The following is a 26,680-nucleotide window of genomic DNA, read 5'->3' as shown; positions in this document are numbered from 1 at the left end:
TACATCGACTTGAAATCACTGGCCACTTTAATAATGTTTACATATATACTGTATTATATTCTACTGTATTTTAGTCTATGCCGCTTCGACGGTCCTCGTCCAAATATTTATATATTCTTAATTCCATTCCTTTACTTTAAATGTGTGTGTACTGTTGGGAAATGGTTAGATATTACTGCACTGTTGGCGCTAGAAACTCAAGCATTTCGGCTGTTTGAAATGAGGTCATATATCAAAATCAAATCAAATCAAATTTATTTATATAGCCCTTCGTACATCAGCTGATATCTCAAAGTGCTGTACAGAAACCCAGCCTAAAACCCCAAACAGCAAACAATGCAGGTGTAAAAGCACGGTGGCTAGGAAAAACTCCCTAGAAAGGCCAAAACCTAGGAAGAAACCTAGAGAGGAACCGGGCTATGTGGGGTGGCCAGTCCTCTTCTGGCTTTGCCGGGTAGAGATTATAACAGAACATGACCAAGATGTTCAAATGTTCATAAATGACCAGCATGGTCAAATAATAATAAGGCAGAACAGTTGAAACTGGAGCAGCAGCACAGTCAGATGGACTGGGGACTGCAAGGAGCCATCATGTCAGGTAGTCCTGGGGCACGGTCCTAGGGCTCAGGTCCTCCGAGAGAGAGAAAGAAAGAGAGAATTAGAGAGAGCATATGTGGGGTGGCCAGTCCTCTTCTGGCTGTGCCAGGTGGAGATTATAACAGAACGTGGCCAAGATGTTCAAATGTTCATAAATGACCAGCATGGTTGAATAATAGTAAGGCAGAACAGTTGAAACTGGAGCAGGAGCATGGCCAGGTGGACTGGGGACAGCAAGGAGTCCTCATGTCAGGTAGTCCTGGGACATGGTCCTAGGGCCCAGGCCAGTTGAAACTGGAGCAGCAGCATGGCCAGGTGGACTGGGGACAGCAAGGAGTCATCATGTCAGGTAGTCCTGGGGCATGGTTCTAGGGCTCAGGTCCTCCGAGAGAGAGAAAGAAAGAGAGAAGGAGAGAATTAGAGAACGCACACTTAGATTTACACAGGACACCGAATAGGACAGGAGAAGTACTCCAGATAAACAAACTGACCCCAGCCCCCCGACACATAAACTACTGCAGCATAAATACTGGAGGCTGAGACAGGAGGGGTCAGGAGACACTGTGGCCCCATCCGAGGACACCCCGGACAGGGCCAAACAGGAAGGATATAACCCCACCCACTTTGCCAAAGCACAGCCCCCACACCACTAGAGGGAAATCTTCAACCACCAACTTACCATCCTGAGACAAGGCCGAGTATAGCCCACAAAGATCTCCGACACGGTACAACCCAAGGGGGGGGGGAACCCAGACAGGCCGACCACAACAGTGAATCAACCCACCCAGGTGACGCATCCCCCCCAGGGACGGCACGAGAGAGCCCCAGCAAGCCAGTGACTCAGCCCCGTAACAGGGTTAGAGGCAGAGAATCCCAGTGGAAAAAGGGGAACCGGCCAGGCAGAGACAGCAAGGGCGGTTCGTTGCTCCAGAGCCTTTCCGTTCACCTTCCCACTCCTGGGCCAGACTACACTCAATCATATGACCCACTGAAGAGATGAGTCTTCAGTAAAGACTTAAAGGTTGAGACCGAGTTTGCGTCTCTGACATGGTTAGGCAGACCGTTCCATAAAAATGGAGCTCTATAGGAGAAAGCCCTGCCTCCAGCTGTTTGCTTAGAAATTCTAGGGACAATTAGGAGGCCTGCGTCTTGTGACCGTAGCGTACGTATAGGTATGTTCGGCAGGACCAAATCAGAGAGGTAGGTAGGAGCAAGCCCATGTAATGCTTTGTAGGTTAGCAGTAAAACCTTGAAATCAGCCCTTGCTTTGACAGGAAGCCAGTGTAGAGAGGCTAGCACTGGAGTAATATGATCAAATTTTTTGGTTCTAGTCAGGATTCTAGCAGCCGTATTTAGCACTAACTGAAGTTTATTTAGTGCTTTATCCGGGTAGCCGGAAAATAGAGCATTGCAGTAGTCTAACCTAGAAGTGACAAAAGCATGGATTAATTTTTCTGCATCATTTTTGGACAGAAAGTTTCTGATTTTTGCAATGTTACGTAGATGGAAAAAAGCTGTCCTCGAAATGGTCTTGATATGTTCTTCAAAAGAGAGATCAGGGTCCAGAGTAACGCCGAGGTCCTTCACAGTTTTATTTGAGACGACTGTACAACCATTAAGATTAATTGTCAGATTCAACAGAAGATCTCTTTGTTTCTTGGGACCTAGAACAAGCATCTCTGTTTTGTCCGAGTTTAATAGTAGAAAGTTTGCAGCCATCCACTTCCTTATGTCTGAAACACATGCTTCTAGCGAGGGCAATTTTGGTGCTTCACCATGTTTCATTGAAATGTACAGCTGTGTGTCATCCGCATAGCAGTGAAAGTTTACATTATGTTTTCGAATAACATCCCCAAGAGGTAAAATATATAGTGAAAACAATAGTGGTCCTAAAACAGAACCTTGAGGAACACCGAAATGTACAGTTGATTTGTCAGAGGACAAACCATTCACAGAGACAAACTGATATCTTTCCGACAGATAAGACCTAAACCAGGCCAGAACATGTCCGTGTAGACCAATTTGGGTTTCCAATCTCTCCAAAAGAATGTGGTGATCGATGGTATCAAAAGCAGCACTAAGGTCTAGGAGCACGAGGACAGATGCAGAGCCTCGGTCCGATGCCATCAAAATGTCATTTACCACCTTCACAAGTGCCGTCTCAGTGCTATGATGGGGTCTAAAACCAGACTGAAGCATTTCGTATACATTGTTTGTCTTCAGGAAGGCAGTGAGTTGCTGCGCAACAGCCTTCTCTAAAATCTTTGAGAGGAATGGAAGATTCGATATAGGCCGATAGTTTTTTATATTTTCTGGGTCAAGGTTTGGCTTTTTCAAGAGAGGCTTTATTACTGCCACTTTTAGTGAGTTTGGTACACATCCAGTGGATAGAGAGCCGTTTATTATGTTCAACATAGGAGGGCCAAGCACAGGAAGCAGCTCTTTCAGTAGTTTAGTTGGAATAGGGTCCAGTATACAGCTTGAAGGTTTAGAGGCCATGATTATTTTCATCATTGTGTCAAGAGATATAGTACTAAAACACTTGAGCGTCTCTCTTGATCCTAGGTCCTGGCAGAGTTGTGCAGACTCAGGACAACTGAGGTTTGGAGGAATACGCAGGTTTAAAGAGGAGTCCGTAATTTGCTTTCTAATAATCATAATCTTTTCCTCAAAGAAGTTCATGAATTTATCACTGCTAAAGTGCAAGTCATCCTCTCTTGGGGAATGCTGCTTTTTAGTTAGCTTTGCCACAGTATCAAAAAGGAATTTCTGATTGTTCTTATTTTCCTCAATTAAGTTAGAAAAATAGGACGATCGAGCAGCAGTAAGGGCTCTTCGGTACTGCACGGTACCATCCTTCCAAGCTAGTCGGAAGACTTCCAGTTTGGTGTGGCGCCATTTCCGTTCCAATTTTCTGGAAGCTTGCTTCAGAGCTCGGGTATTTTCTGTGTACCATGGAGCTAGTTTCTTATGAGACATTTTTTTAGTTTTTAGGGGTGCAACTGCATCTAGGGTATTGCGCAAGGTTAAATTGAGATCCTCAGTTAGGTGGTTAACGGATTTTTGTCCTCTGGCGTCCTTGGGTAGGCAGAGGGAGTCTGGAAGGGCATCAAGGAATCTTTGTGTTGTCTGTGAATTTATAGCACGACTTTTGATGTTCCTTGGTTGGGGTCTGAGCAGATTATTTGTTGCAATTGCAAACGTAATAAAATGGTGGTCTGATAGTCCAGGATTATGAGGAAAAACATTAAGATCCACAACATTTATTCCATGGGACAAAACTAGGTCCAGCGTATGACTGTGAGAGTGAGTGGGTCCAGAGACATGTTGGACAAAACCCACTGAGTCGATGATGGCTCCAAAAGCCTTTTGGAGTGGGTCTGTGGACTTTTCCATGTGAATATTAAAGTCACCAAAGATTAGAATATTATCTGCAATGACTACAAGGTCTGATAGGAATTCAGGGAACTCAGTGAGAAACGCTGTATATGGCCCAGGAGGCCTGTAAACAGTAGCTATAAAAAGTGATTGAGTAGGCTGCATAGATTTCATGACTAGAAGCTCAAAAGACGAAAACGTCATTTTTTTTTTTGTAAATTGAAATATAAATATAAACCGCTTATAATATAAACCTTGCCTTATATATGTTGACAGGTAATATAGTACATCTTCTGTCATTCCCCTTAGATGGAGCTCCATTTGTATGGTGTAAATTACTGAAGTACAGTAATGTTGTCACAACCATAATATTATGTGTAACCTTGTCTTCAGCTGTTGTAACCAGATGACATATCTGCCTAGCTTCAGACTGCTCTCTTTCGCTCTATCCTGCTGCAACTGAACAGTTGTTTGTTTGTTCTGCCACCAACGCATTAGGCAGTCCACCTACCAGACTACTCTCTTTCTGTCCCCCTGTTGCTCTCTCTCTCTCTCTCCCGGTTCTCTGCCTTTCACCCACTAGGCTATCCATATGTTCTCTATCTATAATCACGCTGTTCTAGAGTGGTTGTATTTCACCCCTCCTAACCCCCCTCTGTGTCGTTGAACTCTCTTTATTCCCATAACTGCTGTTGTGGAAAATTTGATCCAAAGATTAAGGCAAAGACTATTCAATGATATAATAGAATAATCTTTAACACAAGCAGCTACAAGGGGAGATCTATCTCTGATTTCACAGGGATGAACTCCAGGAAGAAATGGTTACATGTCCCTTATATAGTGGGAGGTGATAATACAATCATATTTGTTTACACAAGTTATTTGAATAAAAGCAGCTCTTCCAGAACACAATGGCTTTTTGTTAGGGTGCAGACATACCAGGAGTCTATGAAAAGCATAACACAGAACATATCCCTTGAAGTTACAACCGCTCACCCTAAATTCTGCCACCACACAGCCAAAGTGAAAGCTCCTTTCCTCTCCTATAGATGGGTTAATTTACAGGTCAGGTGATCCTTGTTTAGCAGTTGACAGCAGCAATACTGTATGCTTCACCTGTTTTTAAATGTTTTGCTTTCTCTGAGCATGGTTTAGAAGTACTCTTTTGTAGTGTTGGTTATGGATTGTGTGTGGTGCTCTGCCCTTCAACTTCATTCACTATTAGGGTTAACTCTGACATTACACCACGTAGACAACATTTGAAGGTCAGTGTAATGTTCCAAATCTGCGACTTATCTCTCACTTTGTCTTGTCACAGCATTCTCTGCCGTTAGCCACAAATACTGAGAGCTCTTGTAGTACACTATGTAGGCCTAGTTTTTATTAGACATGTCATGATTTGCACACTAAGTGGGTTTGGCCAGGGACTGTGTGTGTCCCTCCAGTCATTTGCTTTGCACTGCTCTTGACGTTCTCCTCAGAGCTGCAGTTCACTGGCATGTGGAATTACAACAAGAATCGAAATGGTTCGTAAGTAGTTAATAAACGGGAAATTACTTAACAAGCACTTTATAAACAAATAGAAAAAGCATGAGTCCAATGTTAAATTATTTACCAGTGTGATGCCTAGGTGTTTACTTCGAGGTTGAAAACTGTCTGCTTAATTTGCTTTACATACAGTCCTGGCTAACTCAGTCCTGTTGTTCGTTAGGCTCTAGAAAACCCATTCACGTTCGCAGGACTGTAAAAATCCAGACACCTGCTAGGCTGTAAGTAGAGACATGATGGTTCTCAGTTAGTGAGCAACACTGCAGATGAACACCCCGGTCACATGTACTTCTACAACCCATGTAATACTATTGGGACTCAAGCAACAGACAGATCCAAACAGTCTCAGTAAGTCCAGTGTAGCACTGATCTCTCCCAGAGCTGAAACCACAGGAACTCTTTGAGATGGACTGTTACTCTTCACTACAGACGGAGAGAGGAAGAGAGCAGGGCCAGGTAGGAAATTCCTGGGAAAACGAGACTTCCTGAGTTCCTCTCTCCGGCCAGGATACTCCTGGGACACATTCCTCCAGACATCCTGAGGTCATGGACCGGTTCAGGATGATGTCAGAGGGTTATGTCATTTGTCAGACCCACCGCACACGCATGCCTTTTCCACCATATCCTAGTTGTCAGTTCACAGCGGTTATCAGGAGCGACTAAAAAAGCATGTCATTGAATTGGGGCTGGAAAACCGAGGTCGGGGCGTTTGCACTTACCTGAAGTGAACTTTCCAGGAGCCGTCCTTGTCCTACGAGTCAGTGGATGAGTGTGACGAATAGTTTTACTTAAACATTTTTTTAAAATTACCCCCTTTTTACTCCCCTATTTCGTAGTATCCAATTATTAGTATTTAATATCTTGTCTCATCGCTACAACTCCCGTACGCGCTCGGGAGATACGAAGGTCGAAAGTCATGCGTCTTCCAAAACACAACCCCACCAAGCCGCACTGCTTCTTAACACAGTGCGCATCCAACCCGGAAGCCAGCCGCACCAATGTGTCAGAGGAAACACCGTGCACCTGGCTACCTTGGTTAGCGCGCACTGCACCTGACCCGCCACTGGAGTCGCTGGTGAGCGATGAGACAAGGATATCCCTACCGGCCAAACCCTCCCTAACCCGGACGACGCTAGGCCAATTGTGCGTCGCCCCACGGACCTCCCAGTCGCGGCCGGCTGCGAACCCAGAGTCTCTGGTGGCACAGCTGGCGCTGCGATGCAGTGCCCTAGACCACCTGGGAGGGTACGAATAGGTTTTATAGACGTGTCAAACCCAGCATCTAGTCCAGCTGTGTCAGTTTCTCACAGGTTTATAGACATGTCAAACTAGGGCTGGGCGATATGACAAAATATTACGATATACACTACCATTCAAAGGTTTGGGGTCACTTAGAAGTTTCCTTGTTTTTGAAAGAAAATCACTTTTTGTCTGTTTAAAATAACATCAAATTGATCAGAAATACAATGTAGACTATGTTAATGTTGTAAATGACTATTGTAGCTGGAAACGGCAGATAAAATAAAAAAATAATTTAAAAAATGAATATCTACATAGGCATACAGAGTCCCATTATCAGCAACCTTCACTCATGCCTTCCAATGGCATGTTGTGTTAGTGTTAGCTAATCCAAGTTTATCATTTTAAAAGGCTAATTGATCATTAGAAAATTGCAAAAGGGTTATGTTAGCACAGCTAAAAACTGTTGTTTTGGTTAAAGAAGCAATCAAACTGGCCGCCTTTAGACTGGTTGAGTATCTGGAGCATCAACATTTGTGGGCTCGATTACAGGCTCAAAAGGGCCAGAAACAAAGCAATTTCTTCCGGCGCCGACAGAGATGGCCGCCTCGCTTCGCGTTCCTAGGAAACTATGCAGTTTTTAAATTTATTTTTTACGTGTTATTTCTTACATTGGTACCCCAGGTCATCTTAGGTTTCATTACATACAGTCGAGAACATTTACATTTAAGTCATTTAGCAGACGCTCTTATCCAGAGCAGAACTACTGAACATAAGAGCAGCGTCTACTCACCATCAGTACGACCAAGAATATGACTTTCGCGAAGCGGATCCTGTGTTCTGCCTTTCACCCAGGACAACGGAATGGATCCTAGCCTGCGACCCAAAACCAAGACGTCGAAAAAGAGGGAAACGGGGCGGTCTTCTGGTCAGACTCCAGAGAAGGGCACATCGCGCACCACTCCCTAGCATTCTTCTCGCCAATGTCCAGTCTCTTGACAACAAGGTTGATGAAATCCGAGCAAGGGTACCATTCCAGAGGGACATCAGAGACTAACGTTCTTTGCTTCACGGATACATGGCTCACTGGAGAGACTCTATCGGAGTCGGTGCAGCCAGCTGGTTTCTCCACGCATCGCGCAGACAGAAACAAACATCTTTCTGGTAAGAAGAGGGGCGGGGGTGTATGCTTCATGGTTAATGTGACGTGGTGTGATCATAACAACATACAGGTACTCAAGTCCTTCTGTTCACCTGATTTAGAATTCCTCACAATCATATGTCGACCGCATTATCTACCAAGGGAATTCTCTTCGATTATAATCACAGCCGTATATATTACCCCCCCAAGCAGACACATCGATGGCTCTGAACAAACTTTATTTGACTCTTTGCAAACTGGAATCCATTTATCCGGAGGCTGCATTCATTGTAGCTGGCTAATCTGAAAACAAGACTCCCTAAATTTTATCAGCATATCGATTGCGCAACCAGGACTGGAAAAACCTTGGATCACTGCTATTCTAACTTCCGCGACGCATATAAGGCCCTGCCCCGCCCTCCTTTCGGAAAAGCTGACCACGACTCCATTTTGTTGATCCCTGCCTACAGACAGAAACTAAAACAAGAAGCTCCCGCGCTGAGGTCTGTTCAACGCTGGTCCGACCAATCTGATTCCACACTCCAAGACTGCTTCCATCACGTGGACTGGGATATGTTTAGTATTGCGTCAGACAACATTGACGAATACGCTGATTCGGTGAGCGAGTTCATTAGAACGTGCGTTGAAGATGTCGTTCCCATAGCAACGATTTAAAACATTCCCAAACCAGAAACCGTGGATTGACGGCAGCATTCGCGTGAAACTGAAAGCCCGAACCACTGCTTTTAATCAGGGCAAGGTGACCGGAAACATGACCGAATACAGTGTAACTATTCCCTCCACAAGGCAATCAAACAAGCTAAGCGTCAGTATAGAGACAAAGTAGAATCTCAATTCAACGGCTCAGACACAAGGGGTATGTGGCAGGGTCTATAGTCAATCACTGATTACAAAAAGAAAACCAGCCCAGTCACAGACCAGGATGCCTTTCTCCCAGGCAGACTAAATAACTTTTTTGCCCGCTTTGAGGACAATACAGTGCCACTGACACGGCCCGCAATTCAAACATGCGGACTCTCCTTCACTCCAGCCGACGTGAGGAAAACATTTAAATGTGTCAACCCTCGCAAGGCTGCAGGGCCAGACGGCATCCCCAGCCGCGCCCTCAGAGCATGAGCAGACCAGCTGGCTGGTATGTTTACGGACATATTCAATCAATCCCTATACCAGTCTGCTGTTCCCACATGCTTCAAGAGGGCCACCATTGTTCCTGTTCCCAAGAAAGCTAAGGTTACTGAGCTAAACGACTACCGCCCCGTAGCACTCACTTCCGTCATCATGAAGTGCTTTGAGAGACTAGTCAAGGACCATATCACCTCCACCCTACCTGACACCCTAGACCCATTCCAATTTGCTTACCGCCCAAATAGGTCCACAGACGATGCAATCTCAACCACACTGCACACTGCCCTAACCCATCTGGACAAGAGGAATACCTATGTGAGAATGCTGTTCATCGACTACAGCTCAGCATTTAACACCATAGTGCCCTCCAAGCTCGTCATCAAGCTCGAGACCCTGGGTCTCGACCCCGCCCTGTGCAACTGGGTACTGGACTTCCTGACGGGCCGTCCCCAGGTGGTGAGGGTAGGCAACAACATTTCCACCCCGCTGATCCTCAACACTGGGGCCCCACAAGGGTGCGTTCTGAGCCCTCTCCTGTACTCCCTGTTCACCCACGACTGCGTGGCCACGCACGCCTCCAACTCAATCATCAAGTTTGCGGACGACACAACAGTGGTAGGCTTGATTACCAACAACGACGAGACGGCCTACAGGGAGGAGGTGAGGGCCCTCGGAGTGTGGTGTCAGGAAAATAACCTCACACTCAACGTCAACAAAACTAAGGAGATGATTGTGGACTTGAGGGAACACCCCCCTATCCACATTGATGGAACAGTAGCGGAGAGGGTAGTAAGTTTTAAGTTCCTCGGCGTACACATCACAGACAAACTGAGTTGGTCCACCCACACAGACAGCATCGTGAAGAAGGTGCAGCAGCGCCTCTTCAAACTCAGGAGGCTGAAGAAATTTGGCTTGTCACCAAAAGCACTCACAAACTTCTACAGATGCACAATCGAGAGCATCCTGTCGGGCTGTATCACGGGCAACTGCTCCGCCCACAACCGCAAGGCTCTCCAGAGGGTAGTGAGGTCTGCACAACGCATCACCGGTGGCAAACTACCTCCCTCCAGGACACTTACACCTGTCACAGGAAGGCCATAAAGATGCTGGGACCGAGAGACTGTTAAACAGCTTCTATCTCAAGGCCATCAGACTGTTAAACAGCCACCACTAACAGTGAGTGGCTGCTGCCAACACACGGACTCAACTCCAGCCACTTTAATAATGGGAATTGATGGGAAATGATGTATCACTAGCCACTTTAAACAATGCTACCTAATATAATGTTTACACACCCTACATTATTCATCTCATATGTATATGTACATACTGTACTCTATATCATCTACTGCATCTTTATGTAATACATGTATCACTAGCCACTTTAAACTATGCCACTTTGTTTACATACTCATCTCATATGTATATACTGCACTCAATACCATCTGCTGTATCTTGCCTATGCCGCTCTGTACCATCACTCATTCATCTATCTTTATGTACATATTCTTTATCCCCTTACACTTGTGTCTCTAAGGTAGTAGTTTTGGAATTGTTAGCTAGATTACTCGTTGGTTATTACTGCATTGTCGGAACTAGAAGCACAAGCATTTAGCTACACTTGCATTAACATCTGCTAACCATGTGTATGTGACAAATAAAATTTGATTTGAAACTTGTCAGTCTATTCTTGTTCTGAGAAATGAAGGCTATTTCATGCAAGAAATTGCCAAGAAACTGAAGATCTTGTACAACGCTGTGTACTACTCCCTTCACAGAACAGCACCAACTGGCTCTAACCAGAATAGAAAGACTGGGAGTCCCTGGTCCACAACTTAGCAAGAGGACAAATACATTGGTGTGTAGTTTGAGAAACAGACGCCTCACAAGTCCTCAACTGGCAGCTTCATTAAATAGTACCCGCAAAACACCAGTCTCAACATCAAAAGTGATGAGGCGACTCCGGGATGCTGGCCTTCTAGGCAGAGTTCCGCTGTACAGTGTCTGTTTCTTTTGCCCATCTTATTCTTTTCTTTTTATTGGCGAGTCTGAGATATGGCTTTTTCTTTGCAACTCTGCCTAGAAGACCAGCATCCTGTTGTCGCCTCTTCACTGTTGACATTGAGACTGGTGTTTTGCAGGTACTATTTAATGATCAACTTGATGTTATTTTAATGGATGTAAAAATGAGCTTTTCTTGCCAAAACAAGGACATTGTGTTGTGTGTGTGTGTATATACACACAGTGGGGAGAACAAGTATTTGATACACTGCCGATTTTGCATGTTTTCCTACTTACAAAGCATGTACTAGTCTAATTTTTATCATAGGTACACTTCAACTGTGAGAGATGCAATCTCACACAAAAATCCAGAAAATCACATTGTATGATTTTTTAAAAAGTATTTAATTTGCATTTTATTGCATGACATAAGTATTTGATCACCTACCAACCAGTAAGAATTCCGGCTCTCACAGACCTGTTAGTTTTTCTTTAAGAAGCCCTCCTGTTCTCCACTCATTACCTGTATTTACTGCACCTGTTTGAACTCGTTACATGTATAAAAGACACCTGTCTACAAACTCAATCAAACAGACTCCAACCTCTCCACAATGGCCAAGACCAGAGAGCTGTGTAAGGATATCAGGGATAAAATTGTAGACCTGCACAAGGCTGGGATGGGCTACAGGACAATAGGCAAGCAGCTTGGTGAGAAGGCAACAACTGTTGGCGCAATTATTAGAAAATGGAAGAAGTTCAAGCTCCGTCTGGGGCTCCATGCAAGATCTCACCTCGTGGGGCATCAATGATCATGAGGAAGGTGAGGGATCAGCCCAGAACTACACGGCAGGACCTGGTCAATGACTTGAAGAGAGCTGGGACCACAGTCTCAAAGAAAACCATTAGTAACACACTACGCCGTCATGGATTAAAATCCTGCAGCGTACGTAAACTACACTACTCATCTCATATGTATATACTGTACTCGATACCATATACTGCATCTTGCCTATGCCATTCTGTACCATCACTCATTCATATCTTTATGTACATATTCTTTATCCCTTTACACTTGTGTGTGTGTGTATAAGGAATCGTTAGGTTAGATTACTCGTTGGTTATTACTGCATTGTCGGAACTAAAAGCACAAGCATTTCGCTACACTTGCACTAACATCTGCCAACCATGTGTATGTGACAAAGAAATTTGATTTGATTTTGATTTGCTCAAGCCAGCGCATGTCCAGGCCCATCTGAAGTTTGCCAATGACCATCTGGATGATCCAAAGGAGGAATGGGAGAAGGTCATGTGGTCTGATGAGTCAAAAATAGAGCTTTTTGGTCTAAACTCCACTCGCCGTGTTTGGAGGAAGAAGAAGGATGAGTCCAACCCCAAGAACACCATCCCAACCGTGAAGCATGGAGGTGGAAACATTATTCTTTGGGGATGCTTTTTTGCAAAGGGGACAGACGACTGCACCGTATTGAGAGGAGGATGGATGGGGCCATGTATCCTGAGATCTTGGCCAACAACCTCCTACTCTCAGTAAGAGCATTGAAGATGGGCCTTGGCTGGGTCTTCCAGCATGACAACGACCTGAAATGCACAGCCAGGGCAACTAAGGAGTGGCTCCGTAAGAAGCATCTCAAGGTCCTGGAGTGGCCTAGCCAGTCTCCAGACCTGAATCCAATAGAATACCTTTGGAGGGAGCTGAAAGTCCATGTTGCCCAGCGACAGCCCCGAAACCTGAAGGTCTGTATGGAGGAGTGGTCCAAAATCCCTGCTGCAGTGTGTGCAAACCTAGTCAAGAACTACAGGAAATGTATGATCTCTGTAATTGCAAACAAAGGTTTCTGTACCAAACATTAAGTTCTGCTTTTCTGATGTATCAAATACTTATGTCATGCAATAAAATGCTAATGAATTACTTCAAAATCATACAATGTGATTTTCTGGATTTTTGTTTTAGATTCCGTCTCTCACAGTTGAAGTGTACCTATGATAAAAATTACAGACCTCTACATGCTTTGTTAGTATGAAACACTGCCGATTTTGCAGGTTATCAAATACTCCACACTGTATGTATGTATGTGTGTGATATATATATATAGCACACACCCGTTCAAAAGTTTGGGGTCACTTAGAAATGTCCTTTTTGCAAGAAAATCACTTTTTTTTTTGTCCATTATCACAATATTAATCTAATAATGTTTAAAAGGTGCATATCTGCTTCAGACTCAAGAATGCCTGAACAATCCAAAGGCTTCAGTGTTTCTTATTGTCAGAAGTAGAACTCACAAATAACATTTTAAGTCCACATTTTAAAATAAATAAATATGTAAACCCTTAAGATATAATAGTGCAAGTTGATATGCATTAACTGTTAGTCTAATGGCACATCAGTTTATGTTGGGTTGTCTTATAAGTTGCAAGAAAGACAAGTCTGTCTACGCCGGTCTCTGGCTTTAAAGCTGCCCTATGGCAGGTCACTATGTTGCCACCTGTGCTAAAAACACCCTCTGAGGTGGATCTTTTTTTGAGGTGGATCTTTTTTTGAGGGTGGATCTTTCTTTGAGGGTGGATCTTTCTTTGAGGGTGGATCTTTTTTTGAGGGTGGATCTTTTTTTGAGGGTGGATCTTTCTTTGAGGGTGGATCTTTCTTTGAGGGTGGATCTTTCTTTGAGGGTGGATCTTTCTTTGAGGGTGGATCTTTCTTTGAGGGTGGATCTTTTTTGGGGGTGGATCTTTTTTTGGGGTGGATCTTCCACCAGTCCAGTGGATTGGTTTCACTGTCGGCATCTGGAGACTGAAGGTAGCAGCTGAGTCCCTTTTCTACCTGTTGGATTTCAGTAAGACCTGTGGTGGTGGAGAATGGCTTTATGAAAACACTGCCCAGTGACTTTCTCTTTAGCTGGCATTTGTGGTGAAGCAGCAGCAGCAATGTCTCCCTGTGCTGGGCTTGGGTTTTCATGTCCCTCATTGACCATCTCTGAGACGGCTCTTGCTTTTATGTGGCCCATCTTCTCCTCTGATGTAATGTGTTTTCAACCGAGGGTCGACCAACGAGGCTATGTCCAGGAGGTCATCTGTGGCTAGGTCATCATATTTCTAATTTGTTTTGATGGTTTGGGTAAGCCCTGTTTCATGACCTTTGTATTGAACAGGTATAGTACTGGCTTCAGGTAAGACACACTGACATAAGACTCACCAGGCGGAGCATCTGTGAATTCTAGGAGTGGGGTCAATGCCTGGTTTATGGACTCAAGAACATCTATATCTGTATAGGTGGGAGCTCAGTGCTGGGTCTTCTTGTCACTGTACAAGACCTGTGAAATGTCTTTCTCCTGCTCCAGTACTCTTTGCACCATTTTTTGATGTGATCCCCACCTGGTAGGTGACTCCGTCACAAACTTGTGCTGGGGTCGGTTGTGTTCTTTTTGATCAACTGCCAGGTCTCTAATTTTTCCACAAATAGGAAAAGGCACCTACAACTGTCTTGCTCGATTGCACGATGCACCCGTTTGTCTCTACCCACTCTCTGTAAGAGAAATCAATATATTTTAATACAATGTTAAAATCACAATCCCTTTTAGTTATGTACAAGTGTAATACTTAATCAGCTGATGGGGGGGGGGGAGCACATTTAGTTTATTCTATCCAATCACGTCAATATACACAATTGACAAGGTTACTTACCAATGGCCAAGTGCAGACGATGTCCAAAACATTGCAGTCGGGTCCATTTGTTGATTTGAGCAACCTTCATCACGTTCGCACCACTATCCGTTGTAATGCAGACCTGTTGTCTGTCTTGACTGGGTCCCCAGGAGGCGTGAGCGTCAATGAGCCCCTCTGCTATAGCTTCACCCGTGTGGTCATCGGGAAAGTATGATGTTTGAAGGCATTTATTACGAAGATTCCACTCTGTCAATATATTGGATAGTGAAGCTAATTTAAGGCTCTGATGTGTGACTAGACCACCGATCGTTAGTAGTAGCAACATACATACAATCTGTCTTGAGCTGTTCCTCAACCTTTTCCATACACTCGGCGTAGAGTTTAGGCAGTGCGATGTGAGAGAAATGTTTGCGGCCAGGGAGCACGTACCTGGGGTCAATTAAATTGATAAACCACTTTAAACCTTCATTTTTGACTGTGTTAATTGGTAGCATGTCTTCAGCAATGCAATGCATACTAGCGTTTGTGATGTCCTTGTGTCTTTTCTATGTTTGCTCATAAGGTATAAACGCTGTCAGTGTTGACTCCCGAGATTAGCTGGTGCTTGAGGGGCGTTTATCAATACCGTGGCTCAAACTTTCTGCATGTTCCAAGGAGTGATTTTGCTTCAGATGGTGACAAAAGTTTGTCGTATTACCAGACTTGGTAGCCACCTGTCTACGGCATACTTTGCATCGAACATTGCTCTGCTCTTCGTCGGACTTCAAAAAGCGAAACCACTTCCAAATAACTGAAACAGTTGGACCCTTTTTTTTAATCAATAATGTCTTAGAGGGAAGCTGCTTCTTCTCCATGGCTATTACTGCCACTGTTTTTGCCTAAATAAATCATTTTTTTGTGGTTAATAGTGGCTACTCCATCACTCGAGGTGCTAAGTGGTTTTTCGTGGCCGTATACCTCTCCACGTGCATATTGTCACTTTTCTGCACTTTCCTGCTACATCACGTAGGTGAAATGGACTGCGGTACCTAATTATTCTATATCGATATTGTCAAAATGAATGTAGACGTTTTTATATGGTTATTGATGTAAGTAATTACCTCTATTGATATTGATTTATCGCCCAGCCCTACGTCAAACCCAGGCTCTAGTCCAGCTGTCAGTTTGTCACTGTACTGAAACAAACCCCCACAGTCGCTCAGCCCCTACTTTGCTGTACTTAGCTGATGAGAGCTTGAACAGAGCAGACCCTCCCTAAGCTATGGGCCTGTTAAAAGGCAGGAGCTGTTACTGTCATGCATCTGTACCCAGGATGAGTAGGAGCAGTCAGGACTGACACACACACCACATACAGAGAGTCAGGACTACCAACATGGCTGTCTGGATTAGACCTACATTTCTGCTGTAAAAAAATATGCTGTTTCAATTAACCTACTTGTGTAAACGACCAGGTATTGAACCCAATTCATCAGTTTTAATTAAGTTAGCCCCGCAGTTGAATTTCACAGCCTAAACCATTCATATTGTTTGTTGATTTGGACAATGATCGGGATGTTTGCTGTTGAGCCAGTTCTGATTTCATATTATAGTCAATTGGGATTTGAAAAAAATTATAACAGGCTTTGATTGAATACCCACTGGCTGTTATTGACTTGTTGAAAGTGAAAAGGTCTTTGTGTTCCTGTTCACATGATGTTTGTTCTTATAATGTTGTCTCACTGGAAGTTCACAAACGCTCTGACAGATTGTGCTGTGACCTGCTCCAACCCCAGACACATTAATGCACGCACAATACACACACACTTGACCCTCAAACCAAGGAACACATTTATAACACAATATTTTAAGTTGATTGCATGTTTAATAAACTCATCTCAAATCTAACTTCGGGATCTTGCCAACCACAGATGCATGACCCTTTTAGTGACTTCCAGATCTGTGATATCTGATCTCCTTTCTGGCAGCGCCATCCTGCTATCCCAGCTGCCCTGTTCTACCCAGGCAGCAACCCAAAGAAGACTCCGTGCACTTAATAAAACTCTCTGTCAATACAATGTTGATACACTGAGGCACTTTGTGCGTGTGAGAGAAAGAGAGCTGTGTGAGATGGAGCGTGTGTGTGTCTGTGTGATAGAGCTGTGTGTGTGTGTGAGAGAGAGGAAGAGTTTGTGTGTGTGAAGGGACAAAGGGAGCATTATGCATGGTCAGGAGGAGAGGGGGAAGAGGTAGATGGAGACTAGAGAAACTCTTTCTCTGGAGCGTTGTCTTATGAACACCCAACTATGGGTCATATGATTAGCAGCACGGAGAAAGTGTGTGTGTGTGTGTGTGTGTGGTGGTGGGGGGTGTAGTCTAAGGGATTAGGAAGAGGGGGTGAGGTTCGAGGGATTGATGTTAGGTATTATGCTTTTATGACAGTTAAAACCATATGTGACGTGGAGCCTTGTGTTTAGTGTTGTTGACTGATCAATTCTCCCTCCTCTTGCTCTTCTCTACAGCCCTCTTGTCCAGTCCAGGCCTCATGTAGCCTAATGCTCTTATTAGATTTGCTGTTTTACTTGGAGTTTACTGTGAGGAAGTCTGTCTTTTCTTTACTGCCCTTCAGACCCTCTCTCATACCTTCCCACGTCGTTTTCTTAATCAATTTCTCTCTTGCTTGCCCTCTCGTTCTCTCGCTATGCTTATGGTTTGAACAGGGCCTTGAATACACCTGCAGCCAAACGAATGATTTCATGTTCGTAAAAGGCATTCTGAGGAATGCCTTCATCTGCTTTCTGACATAGAAATTTGCCTTCATGTAGAGAAGAGCCTATTTGTTCCACTAGGCCTCCGGCAGAGCAGGGGACTCGGGTGAGTCAATCCCGCAGCAGATGACTGCTCATCCCAGCCGATGGGCTCTGGTCGATAAGCCCTGCATCCACACACAGCTCTATGATCACAAGACTCAAGACTGTTTACGTGTGTCGGCAGTGACTGAGGGCAACTTTAATTCCAGCCTTGTGTTATAACACCGGATTCACCTCAATCTAGTGTCAGGTGTGTTGGTGCTGGGCCAGACCCAAAGCCTGCAACACTGTTCTCATAGGTCTCTAAACTGTCACCGGCTGGTTCAGCTCTTTTACTGTACGTTTTACTGTACGCAACCGGGAGATCCATGAGGTGGCACACAATTGGTCCAGCATCGTCCGGGTTTGGGGAGGATTTGGCCGGCTGGGTTGTCCTTGTCCCATCGCGTTCTAGCTACTCCTGTGGCGGGGTGCAGTGCATGCTGACACTGTCGCCAGGTGTACAGTCGTGGCCAAAAGTTTTGAGAATGACACAAATATTCATTTCCACAAAGTTTGCTGCTTCAGTGTCTTTAGATAATTTTGTCAGATGTTACTATGGAATACTGAAGTATAATTACAAGCATTTCACAAGTGTCAAAGGCTTTTATTGACAATTACATGAAGTTGAGGCAGTAAATATTTGCAGTGTTGACCCTTCTTTTTCAAGACTTCTGCAATCTGCCCTGGCATGCTGTCAATTAACTTCCTGACTGATGGCAGCCCATTCTTGCATAATCAATGCTTGGAGTTTGTCAGAATTTGTGGGTTTTTGTTTGTCCACCCGCATCCTTGAGGATTGACCACAAGTTCTCAATGGGATTAAGGTCTGGGGAGACTCCTGTCCATGGACCCAAAATATTTGATGTTTTTTTCCCCGAGCCACTTAGTTATCACTTTTGCCTTATTGCAAGGTGCTCCATCATGCTGGAAAAGGCATTGTTCGTCACCAAACTGTTCCTGGATGGTTGGGAGAAGTTGCTCTCAGAGGATGTGTTGGTACCATTCTTTATTCATGGCTGTGTTCTTAGGCAAAATTGTGAGTGAGCCCACTCCCTTGGCTGAGAAGCAACCCCACACATGAATGGTCTCAGGATGTTTTACTGTTAGCATGACACAGGACTGATGGTAGCGCTCACCTTGTCTTCTCTGGACAAGATTTTTTTCAGGATGCCCCAAACTATCGGAAAGGGGATTCATCAGAGAAAATGACTTTACCCCAGTCCTCAGCAGTCCAATCCCTGTACCTTTTGCAGAATATCAGTCTGTCCCTGATGTTTTTCCCGGAGAGCAGTGGCTTCTTTGCTGCCCTTCTTGACACCAGGCCATCCCCCAAAAGTCTTCGCCTCACTGTGCATGAAGATGCACTCACACCTGCCTGCTGCCATTCCTGAGCAAGCTCTACTGGTGGTGCACCGATCCCGCAGCTGAATCAACTTTAGGAGACGGTCCTGGCGCTTGCTGGACTTTCTTGGGCGCCCTGAAGCCTTTTTCACAACAATTGAACTGCTCTCCTTGAAGTTCTCGATGATCTGATAAATGGTTGATTTTTAAGTGCAATCTTGCTGGCAGCAATATCCTTGCCTGTGAAGCCCTTTTTGTGCAAAGCAATGATGACTGCACGTGTTTCCTTGCAGGCAACCATGGCTGACAGAGGAAGAACAATGATTCCAAGCACCAACCATCCAAGCTTCTTGTCTGTTATTTGAACTCAATCAGCATGACAGAGTGATCTCCAGCCTTGTCCTCGTCAACACTCACACCTGTGTTAACAAGAGAATCACTGACATTATGTCAGCTGGTCCTTTTGTGGTAGTGGAAATGTTTTTGATGGATTCAGTTAATTTGCATGGCAAAAATTGCCATCATACAAATTGAGGCAGCAGACTTTGAAAATGAATATTTGTGTCATTCTCAAAAGTTTTGGCCACGACTGTACAGTGTTTCCTCCAACACATTGGTGCTGCTGGCTTCCGGGTTAAGCGAGCATTGTCAACTACCAATTGGATATTGCGAAATTGGGGGGGAAAGGGGTATTAAAAAAAACAACCAAAAGTAGACAGTTGATCAGTGTGTGTTGGGAGTGGGGTTTTATGTCTCGTTAGGTTATGTCAGAACTCCTCAGCCTGTTTTTGCTGGCAGCGGCATCGTTCTCCAGTTACAGACAGATTCTCTCGTTCCCATCAACAGAAAAACTACAACAATTGTCGATGTGAAGATACTGGTGCTGAGCTCTAATGGACAACAACAAGAACTTACTGCCGGACACTGATCTGTCAGTGCAACACACACACTCAAGTGGTGTGTGGGCACCAAGGAGCTGGCGCTCTGAACCTGTTGTCTGACATACACTGAATAGAATTGAAGACCGACTGTCTCTTCATGTTGACCTCAGACCTGATCCACAGACACAAAACAACACACTGAATGCATCTACAGACAGACACACACAAAACACACTGAAAGCATCTGCTGACAGACACACACAAAACAACACACTGAATGCATCTGCTGACAGACACACACAAAACACACTGAATGCATCTGCTGACAGACACACCCAAAACAACACACTGAATGCATCTGCTGACAGACACACACAAAACAACACACTGAATGCATCTGCTGACAGACACACACAAAACAACACACTGAATGTATCTGCTGACAGACACACACAAAACAACACACTGAATGCATCTGCTGACAGACACACACAAAACAACACACTGAATGCATCTGCTGACAGACACACACAAAACAACACACTGAATGCATCTGCTGACAGACACACACAAAACAACACACTGAATGCATCTGCTGACAGACACACACAAAACAACACACTGAATGCATCTGCTGACAGACACACACAAAACAACACACTGAATGCATCTGCTGACAGACACACACAGGCAGACAGGTGGGTTTTGTCTCATTGATCTCACTCCAGATTTGAGTCAGTCCCTAGTCTCTCCCAATTCACTTCTGTCTGTCTGTCTGTCTGTCTGTCTGTCTGTCTGTCTGTCTGTCTGTCTGTCTGTCTGTCTGTCTGTCTGTCTGTCTGTCTGTCTGTCTGTCTGTCTGTCTGTCTGTCTGTCTGTCTGTCTGTCTGTCTGTCTGTCTGTCTGTCTGTCTGTCTGTCTGTCTGTCTGTCTGTCTGTCTGTCTGTCTGTCTGTCTGTCTGTCTGTCTGTCTGTCTGTCTGTCTGTCTGTCTGTCTGTCTGTCTGTCTGTCTGTCTGTCTGTCTGTCTGTCTGTCTGTCTGTCTGTCTGTCTGTCTGTCTGTCTGTCTGTCTGTCTGTCTGTCTGTCTGTCTGTCTGTCTGTCTGTCTGTCTGTCTGTCTGTCTGTCTGTCTGTCTGTCTGTCTGTCTGTCTGTCTGTCTGTCTGTCTGTCTGTCTGTCTGTCTGTCTGTCTGTCTGTCTGTCTGTCTGTCTGTCTGTCTGTCTGTCTGTCTGTCTGTCTGTCTGTCTGTCTGTCTGTCTGTCTGTCTGTCTGTCTGTCTGTCTGTCTGTCTGTCTGTCTGTCTGTCTGTCTGTCTGTCTGTCTGTCTGTCTGTCTGTCTGTCTGTCTGTCTGTCTGTCTGTCTGTCTGTCTGTCTGTCTGTCTGTCTGTCTGTCTGTCTGTCTGTCTGTCTGTCTGTCTGTCTGTCTGTCTGTCTGTCTGTCTGTCTGTCTGTCTGTCTGTCTGTCTGTCTGTCTGTCTGTCTGTCTGTCTGTCTGTCTGTCTGTCTGTCTGTCTGTCTGTCTGTCTGTCTGTCTGTCTGTCTGTCTGTCTGTCTGTCTGTCTGTCTGTCTGTCTGTCTGTCTGTCTGTCTGTCTGTCTGTCTGTCTGTCTGTCTCTGTAACATTTTTTTTTTAAAGAAAGACAAAAGTGTTTGAGTCGGTTCACTCGTCCTCTGTCAGGAGCAGACTGGATGTGGCTCTGTTGAATTCCAAATACTGTACCACTTGGCAGTTATGTACATATTGTTGTTCTATTCCTTTTGCTTATTTTCTGAATAACTGTAAGATGTAAATATTGTGTCGTTCCTGGAAGCTGTTGCCGTAGTGATAACCAAAAGATACCTGTGTATCCGTCTGTCCCTCCCTCCGTCTCTCCCTCCGTCCCTCCCTCCGTCTCTCCGTCTCTCTGTTTGTTTGTCTCTCCGTTTGTTTGTCTCTAAGGATCACAGGAGGTGGTGGCAGAAGGAATCTGACAAACATGATGCATACAGCTAGCAATGTGTCCTGTCTGTTGGCTAGAGATCAATGACCTTTCTCACAAGTACTTAACACACATGCACACATGCCATTGTGTTACACACAGTGTTATACAGTGTTTTAACAACTCTCTGTCTGTAGCGGTACATGGTGTTTGAGGACAGTCAGGACATGGAGAAGAAGGACCTTCAGGGTCGACTGGTGATGCTGGAGTCTCACACACGTCAAATGGAGCTCAAGACCAGGAACTACTCGGACCAGAGTGAGTCTTAACAAACACACAAAAGGACAGATTCATACTGTGGTGGTTAATTTTTTTATCAAATGAGGAGAGACCAACTTATCACACAAGTCAGAGTTATACTTAAACTAAATCTTTAATCACTTATTAATAAGGAAGCAGGTCAATACAACACACACACATATAAAGTGAATCAATTGAGTGCTCTACGATAATGATGGCTGGTCGACGAATCACCCTCAAATGATTTGTTGAGAGCCCCGAGACAATAGTAAAAAGGTATTTTTATAGCCAAGATACACCCCTTTCAACCTACATGACGAACAACAGATGTATAGAATGGGTCACAAGGTTAAAATTTGTATGAAAGTTACTTATAATTCACAGCAGACCGTATCTGCTGTAAAAACAGTTTTCATTGTGTTGACTCCAAGGTCTGGCCCTGGGGTCATCTCTCCCTGGTACCTTATAGAACAGAAACATTAACTCATGCTCTGGAATGCGGTCTCTTTAGGTTTTGTCACCCAAAAGACATTGTAAATCTCCTGTCAGTGTTATCTCCCATAGGCCCATCCTCAGTAGAACACACACAGATGAGTGTTCTAACAACCCCTTATTCTTTTGCATAAAACAACCATTTGATGCAATGAAGGTATTATAACAATCTTGTCATTTCCACCATAATACTCAATCAATCATTATCTTTTAGGACTGGAGCTGTGAACCCCTAATCAGTGTCTCCCCTAGGATTATTTTAAGCAGTGGTGGGGGGTTTGTCCAGAGGTGTCTGTAAGTGCAGTCTATAAGGGGGTTGTTTGGAGGTGTCTATAAGGGGGTTGTTTGGAGGTGTCTATAAGGGGGTTGTTTGGAGGTGTCTATAAGGGGTTGTTTGGAGGTGTCTATAAGGGGTTGTTTGGAGGTGTCTATAAGGGGGTTGTTTGGAGGTGTCTATAAGGGGGTTGTTTGGAGGTGTCTATAAGGGGTTGTTTGGAGGTGTCTATAGGGGGTTGTTTGGAGGTGTCTATAGGGGGTTGTTTGGAGGTGTCTATAGGGGGTTGTTTGGAGGTGTCTATAGGGGGTTGTTTGGAGGTGTCTATAGGGGGGTTGTTTGGAGGTGTCTATAGGGGGGTTGTTTGGAGGTGTCTATAGGGGGTTGTTTGGAGGTGTCTATAGGGGGTTGTTTGGAGGTGTCTATAGGGGGTTGTTTGGAGGTGTCTATAGGGGGGTTGTTTGGAGGTGTCTATAGGGGGTTGTTTGGAGGTGTCTATAGGGGGTTGTTTGGAGGTGTCTATAGGGGGTTGTTTGGAGGTGTCTATAGGGGGTTGTTTGGAGGTGTCTATAGGGGGTTGTTTGGAGGTGTCTATAGGGGGGTTGTTTGGAGGTGTCTATAGGGGGTTGTTTGGAGGTGTCTATAGGGGGTTGTTTGGAGGTGTCTATAGGGGGTTGTTTGGAGGTGTCTATAGGGGGTTGTTTGGAGGTGTCTATAGGGGGTTGTTTGGACGTGTCTATAGGGGGGTTGTTTGGACGTGTCTATAAGGGGGTTGTTTGGACGTGTCTATAAGGGGGTTGTTTGGACGTGTCTGTAGGGGGTTGTTTGGAGGTGTCTGTAGGGGGTTGTTTGGAGGTGTCTATAAGGGGGTTGTTTGGACGTGTCTATAGGGGGTTGTTTGGAGGTGTCTATAAGGGGTTGTTTGGACGTGTCTATAGGGGGGTTGTTTGGACGTGTCTATAGGGGGTTGTTTGGACGTGTCTATAGGGGGTTGTTTGGACGTGTCTATAGGGGGTTGTTTGGACGTGTCTATAGGGGGTTGTTTGGACGTGTCTATAGGGGGTTGTTTGGACGTGTCTATAGGGGGTTGTTTGGACGTGTCTATAAGGTTTTTTTTGGACGTGTCTATAGGGGGTTGTTTGGACGTGTCTATAGGGGGTTGTTTGGACGTGTCTATAGGGGGGTTGTTTGGACGCGTCTATAAGGGGGTTGTTTGGACGCGTCTATAAGGGGGTTGTTTGGACGTGTCTATAAGGGGGTTGTTTGGACGTGTCTATAGGGGGTTGTTTGGACGTGTCTATAAGGGGGTTGTTTGGAGGTGTCTATAGGGGGTTGTTTGGACGTGTCTATAAGGGGGTTGTTTGGACGTGTCTATAGGGGGTTGTTTGGACCTGTCTATAGGGGGTTGTTTGGACGTGTCTATAAGGGGGTTGTTTGGACGTGTCTATAAGGGGGTTGTTTGGACGTGTCTATAGGGGGGTTGTTTGGACCTGTCTATAAGGGGGTTGTTTGGACCTGTCTTTAAGTGCAGTCTTCAATAGAGACTTTAATATCATTGAGTTGGTGTTTGACTCTGATTGGGTTAAATAACCACTTTATGGGGAAGTACATGTATTGCTCTCTGCCAACTGACCCTGACTGAGTGCGTACACACACACACACACACACACACACACACACACACACACACACACACACACACACACACACACACACACACACACACACACACACACACACACACACACACACACACACACACACACACACACACACACACACCGCCTGACTTGATATTCACCAACACTCACAGCCAGGTCCACAGTCCTTGTTTTCTCCAATGTTGTCTTTCTCCCCCTTCCCCTGTCACCACCTCTTCCTTTCTTTTATTTCACTTCTTTCTTATTTTAGCCATGATATCTCTCTCGCTCTCACACACAGGAAATGGATAGGGAGTGGCTGAGCAGTAATACGCATGTGTTGAGTCATTTAGTTGTGAGAACACTCCTCATGAGGCCAGCTCATAGTTCAGATTGCTCATCAGGTGTGGGTAGAGTAGATGATGAACAGGACAGATCTAGTAGACCGCAAGCCCTAAACACACTTCCACTTTCCAATACACACACAGCAGGTGAGTTCCAAAAGGGTTATTTCTGTCTGTTCATTCTCTACTTGGTTCCTCTTTGTCTACCGGTAGTCACTAGTAATGGTAACAAGTAAATCACATAGACAGCAGAGCTAAGTCCTAGGCATTCACTAAACCACCTCTGACGGTCTGGGTTTGAAGCCTGTGTTCTACTGAAGCAAATCCCAGACCTATATCATATTCCACTAAGAGGCAACGACAAAAAACCACAGTCCGCTGTTAGCCGTGCTATCATAGAGAGATGTAGAGGGGCGTAGCAGATTTGATTTAGATGACTTTGTTAGCATTTACTGACAAACATTTCACGTTGTGTTGGGAGGGTCATTGTCAATGACCAGATGGTATTCCTGCTTGGGTTAGTGTGTCTGCCTCACACACTCTGTCTTTGTGAAGGCATTGGTTGAGTTCTTTTCGCATTGCCCGGGTGGGCGGAGTTAGCTCATTCTAGACCATTCCATTGGTCCTTTAATTGAAATCTTCACCCACCCAGGGCACCGGGCCATGCAAATACAAATTCCACCATTTTTATAAGGCTGGGCAGTCATCTGAACACTCACACAGGATATTGTCATGGTGTTTTCACTATAAACCGTTCAAGCCAGCCAAGTTTCCTACAGTGGATTAAGTTACAGAGCTCAGAGCTATGTGTTAATAGAGTAGAGTTGATTCTAATGTAGGCTAGTGTGTTTGGGTTCCTGCTTGTGCTTTTTTTATCATACAGTTTAAACATGGCTTCCGAGTGTGTGATGAGTGGTACAACTTTGTGTATGAAACGGCATAGAATTCCTGAAATTTTTCATAGGGAAACGTTTTTACTCATGGCAGGATTATGGCTGTTCAGGGACCCCTAACCCAAAGCTGTGTAAAATATCTCTGCATGAATGTTTGAGTGAGCCAGACAGTGTTGTTACTAGTGCGCTAATGACACCTGGTGGTCATGCATTGCTACTACAACTGACAGCAGTTGGTACTTTATTTGGTTTCTCATCTTGGAAGCCTGTTTTGAGAAGGATATTACTGATGTTCACAGACAGATGTTACTGATGTTCCAAGATTGCATTCACTTTTAACTAACTGGACACAAAAGGCTTTTCTATGTTAGTTAGTGTTATTTTGCCTCATTGACCATGTTATGTTTTAACCGAGATCACACGTTCTCTCTTTCAGTCGGTAGAATGGAGGAACGAGAAGCAGAGCTGAAGAAGGAGTACAATGCCCTCCACCAGAGGCACACAGAGGTATGAGGAGGGAAGGGAAGTGTGTTGTAGTGCGTATTGGGACCAGGGTTGGCGTCAATTTCATATCAATTCAGAAATTACAATGACATTCCAATTCTCTTCCAATGCTTTTCAGTTAGTAAAATTTGGAATTGGAATTTAGTTTACTTTCAGAATTGACACCATCTGTGATTGGGACTGTTCCATTCTTACCATTGTACTGGGCAAGTAAAAGTCAAGTATTTGTAAGTATATGACATATGTTTGAGACCCAGGTCTGCATCCTATTGTTGAGAGAGACTCCCTACATTAAAATATGTTGCCTCAATTCAGTCGGTCTAAATAAATAAATAATAATAAATGCCATTTAGCAGACGCTTTTATCCAAAGCGACTTACAGTCATGTGTGCATACATTCTACGTATGGGTGGTCCCGGGGATCGAACCCACTACCCTGGCATTACAAGCGCCATGCTCTGCCAACTGAGCTACAGAAGAACCACAAGTCTGTTTTCCATAATGTATTACAAACACATTGGCCCAGACGCCAA

The 26,680-nt window shown here is 44.7% G+C and overlaps 1 protein-coding gene across 2 annotated transcripts in view; it reads left to right on the top strand.

The window, feature by feature from the left end:
• LOC124038507 (C-Jun-amino-terminal kinase-interacting protein 4-like) overlaps nucleotides 1-26,680 on the top strand; it is a 76,569-nt gene that overhangs the window by 4,542 nt on the left and 45,347 nt on the right. For both annotated transcript variants that reach the window (XM_046354486.1, XM_046354483.1), the window contains exons 2-3: nucleotides 21,898-22,018; nucleotides 26,080-26,150. In XM_046354486.1, the coding sequence (XP_046210442.1) occupies nucleotides 21,898-22,018; nucleotides 26,080-26,150 (192 nt within the window). The remainder of the gene's footprint in view (nucleotides 1-21,897; nucleotides 22,019-26,079; nucleotides 26,151-26,680) is intronic.

This window comes from Oncorhynchus gorbuscha, linkage group LG06 (genome assembly GCF_021184085.1).
Source record: "Oncorhynchus gorbuscha isolate QuinsamMale2020 ecotype Even-year linkage group LG06, OgorEven_v1.0, whole genome shotgun sequence".
Taxonomy (NCBI): Eukaryota; Metazoa; Chordata; class Actinopteri; order Salmoniformes; family Salmonidae; genus Oncorhynchus; species Oncorhynchus gorbuscha.
Note: the sequence above shows the minus strand (reverse complement) of the source record. Positions and strands in the feature narration are given on the sequence as shown.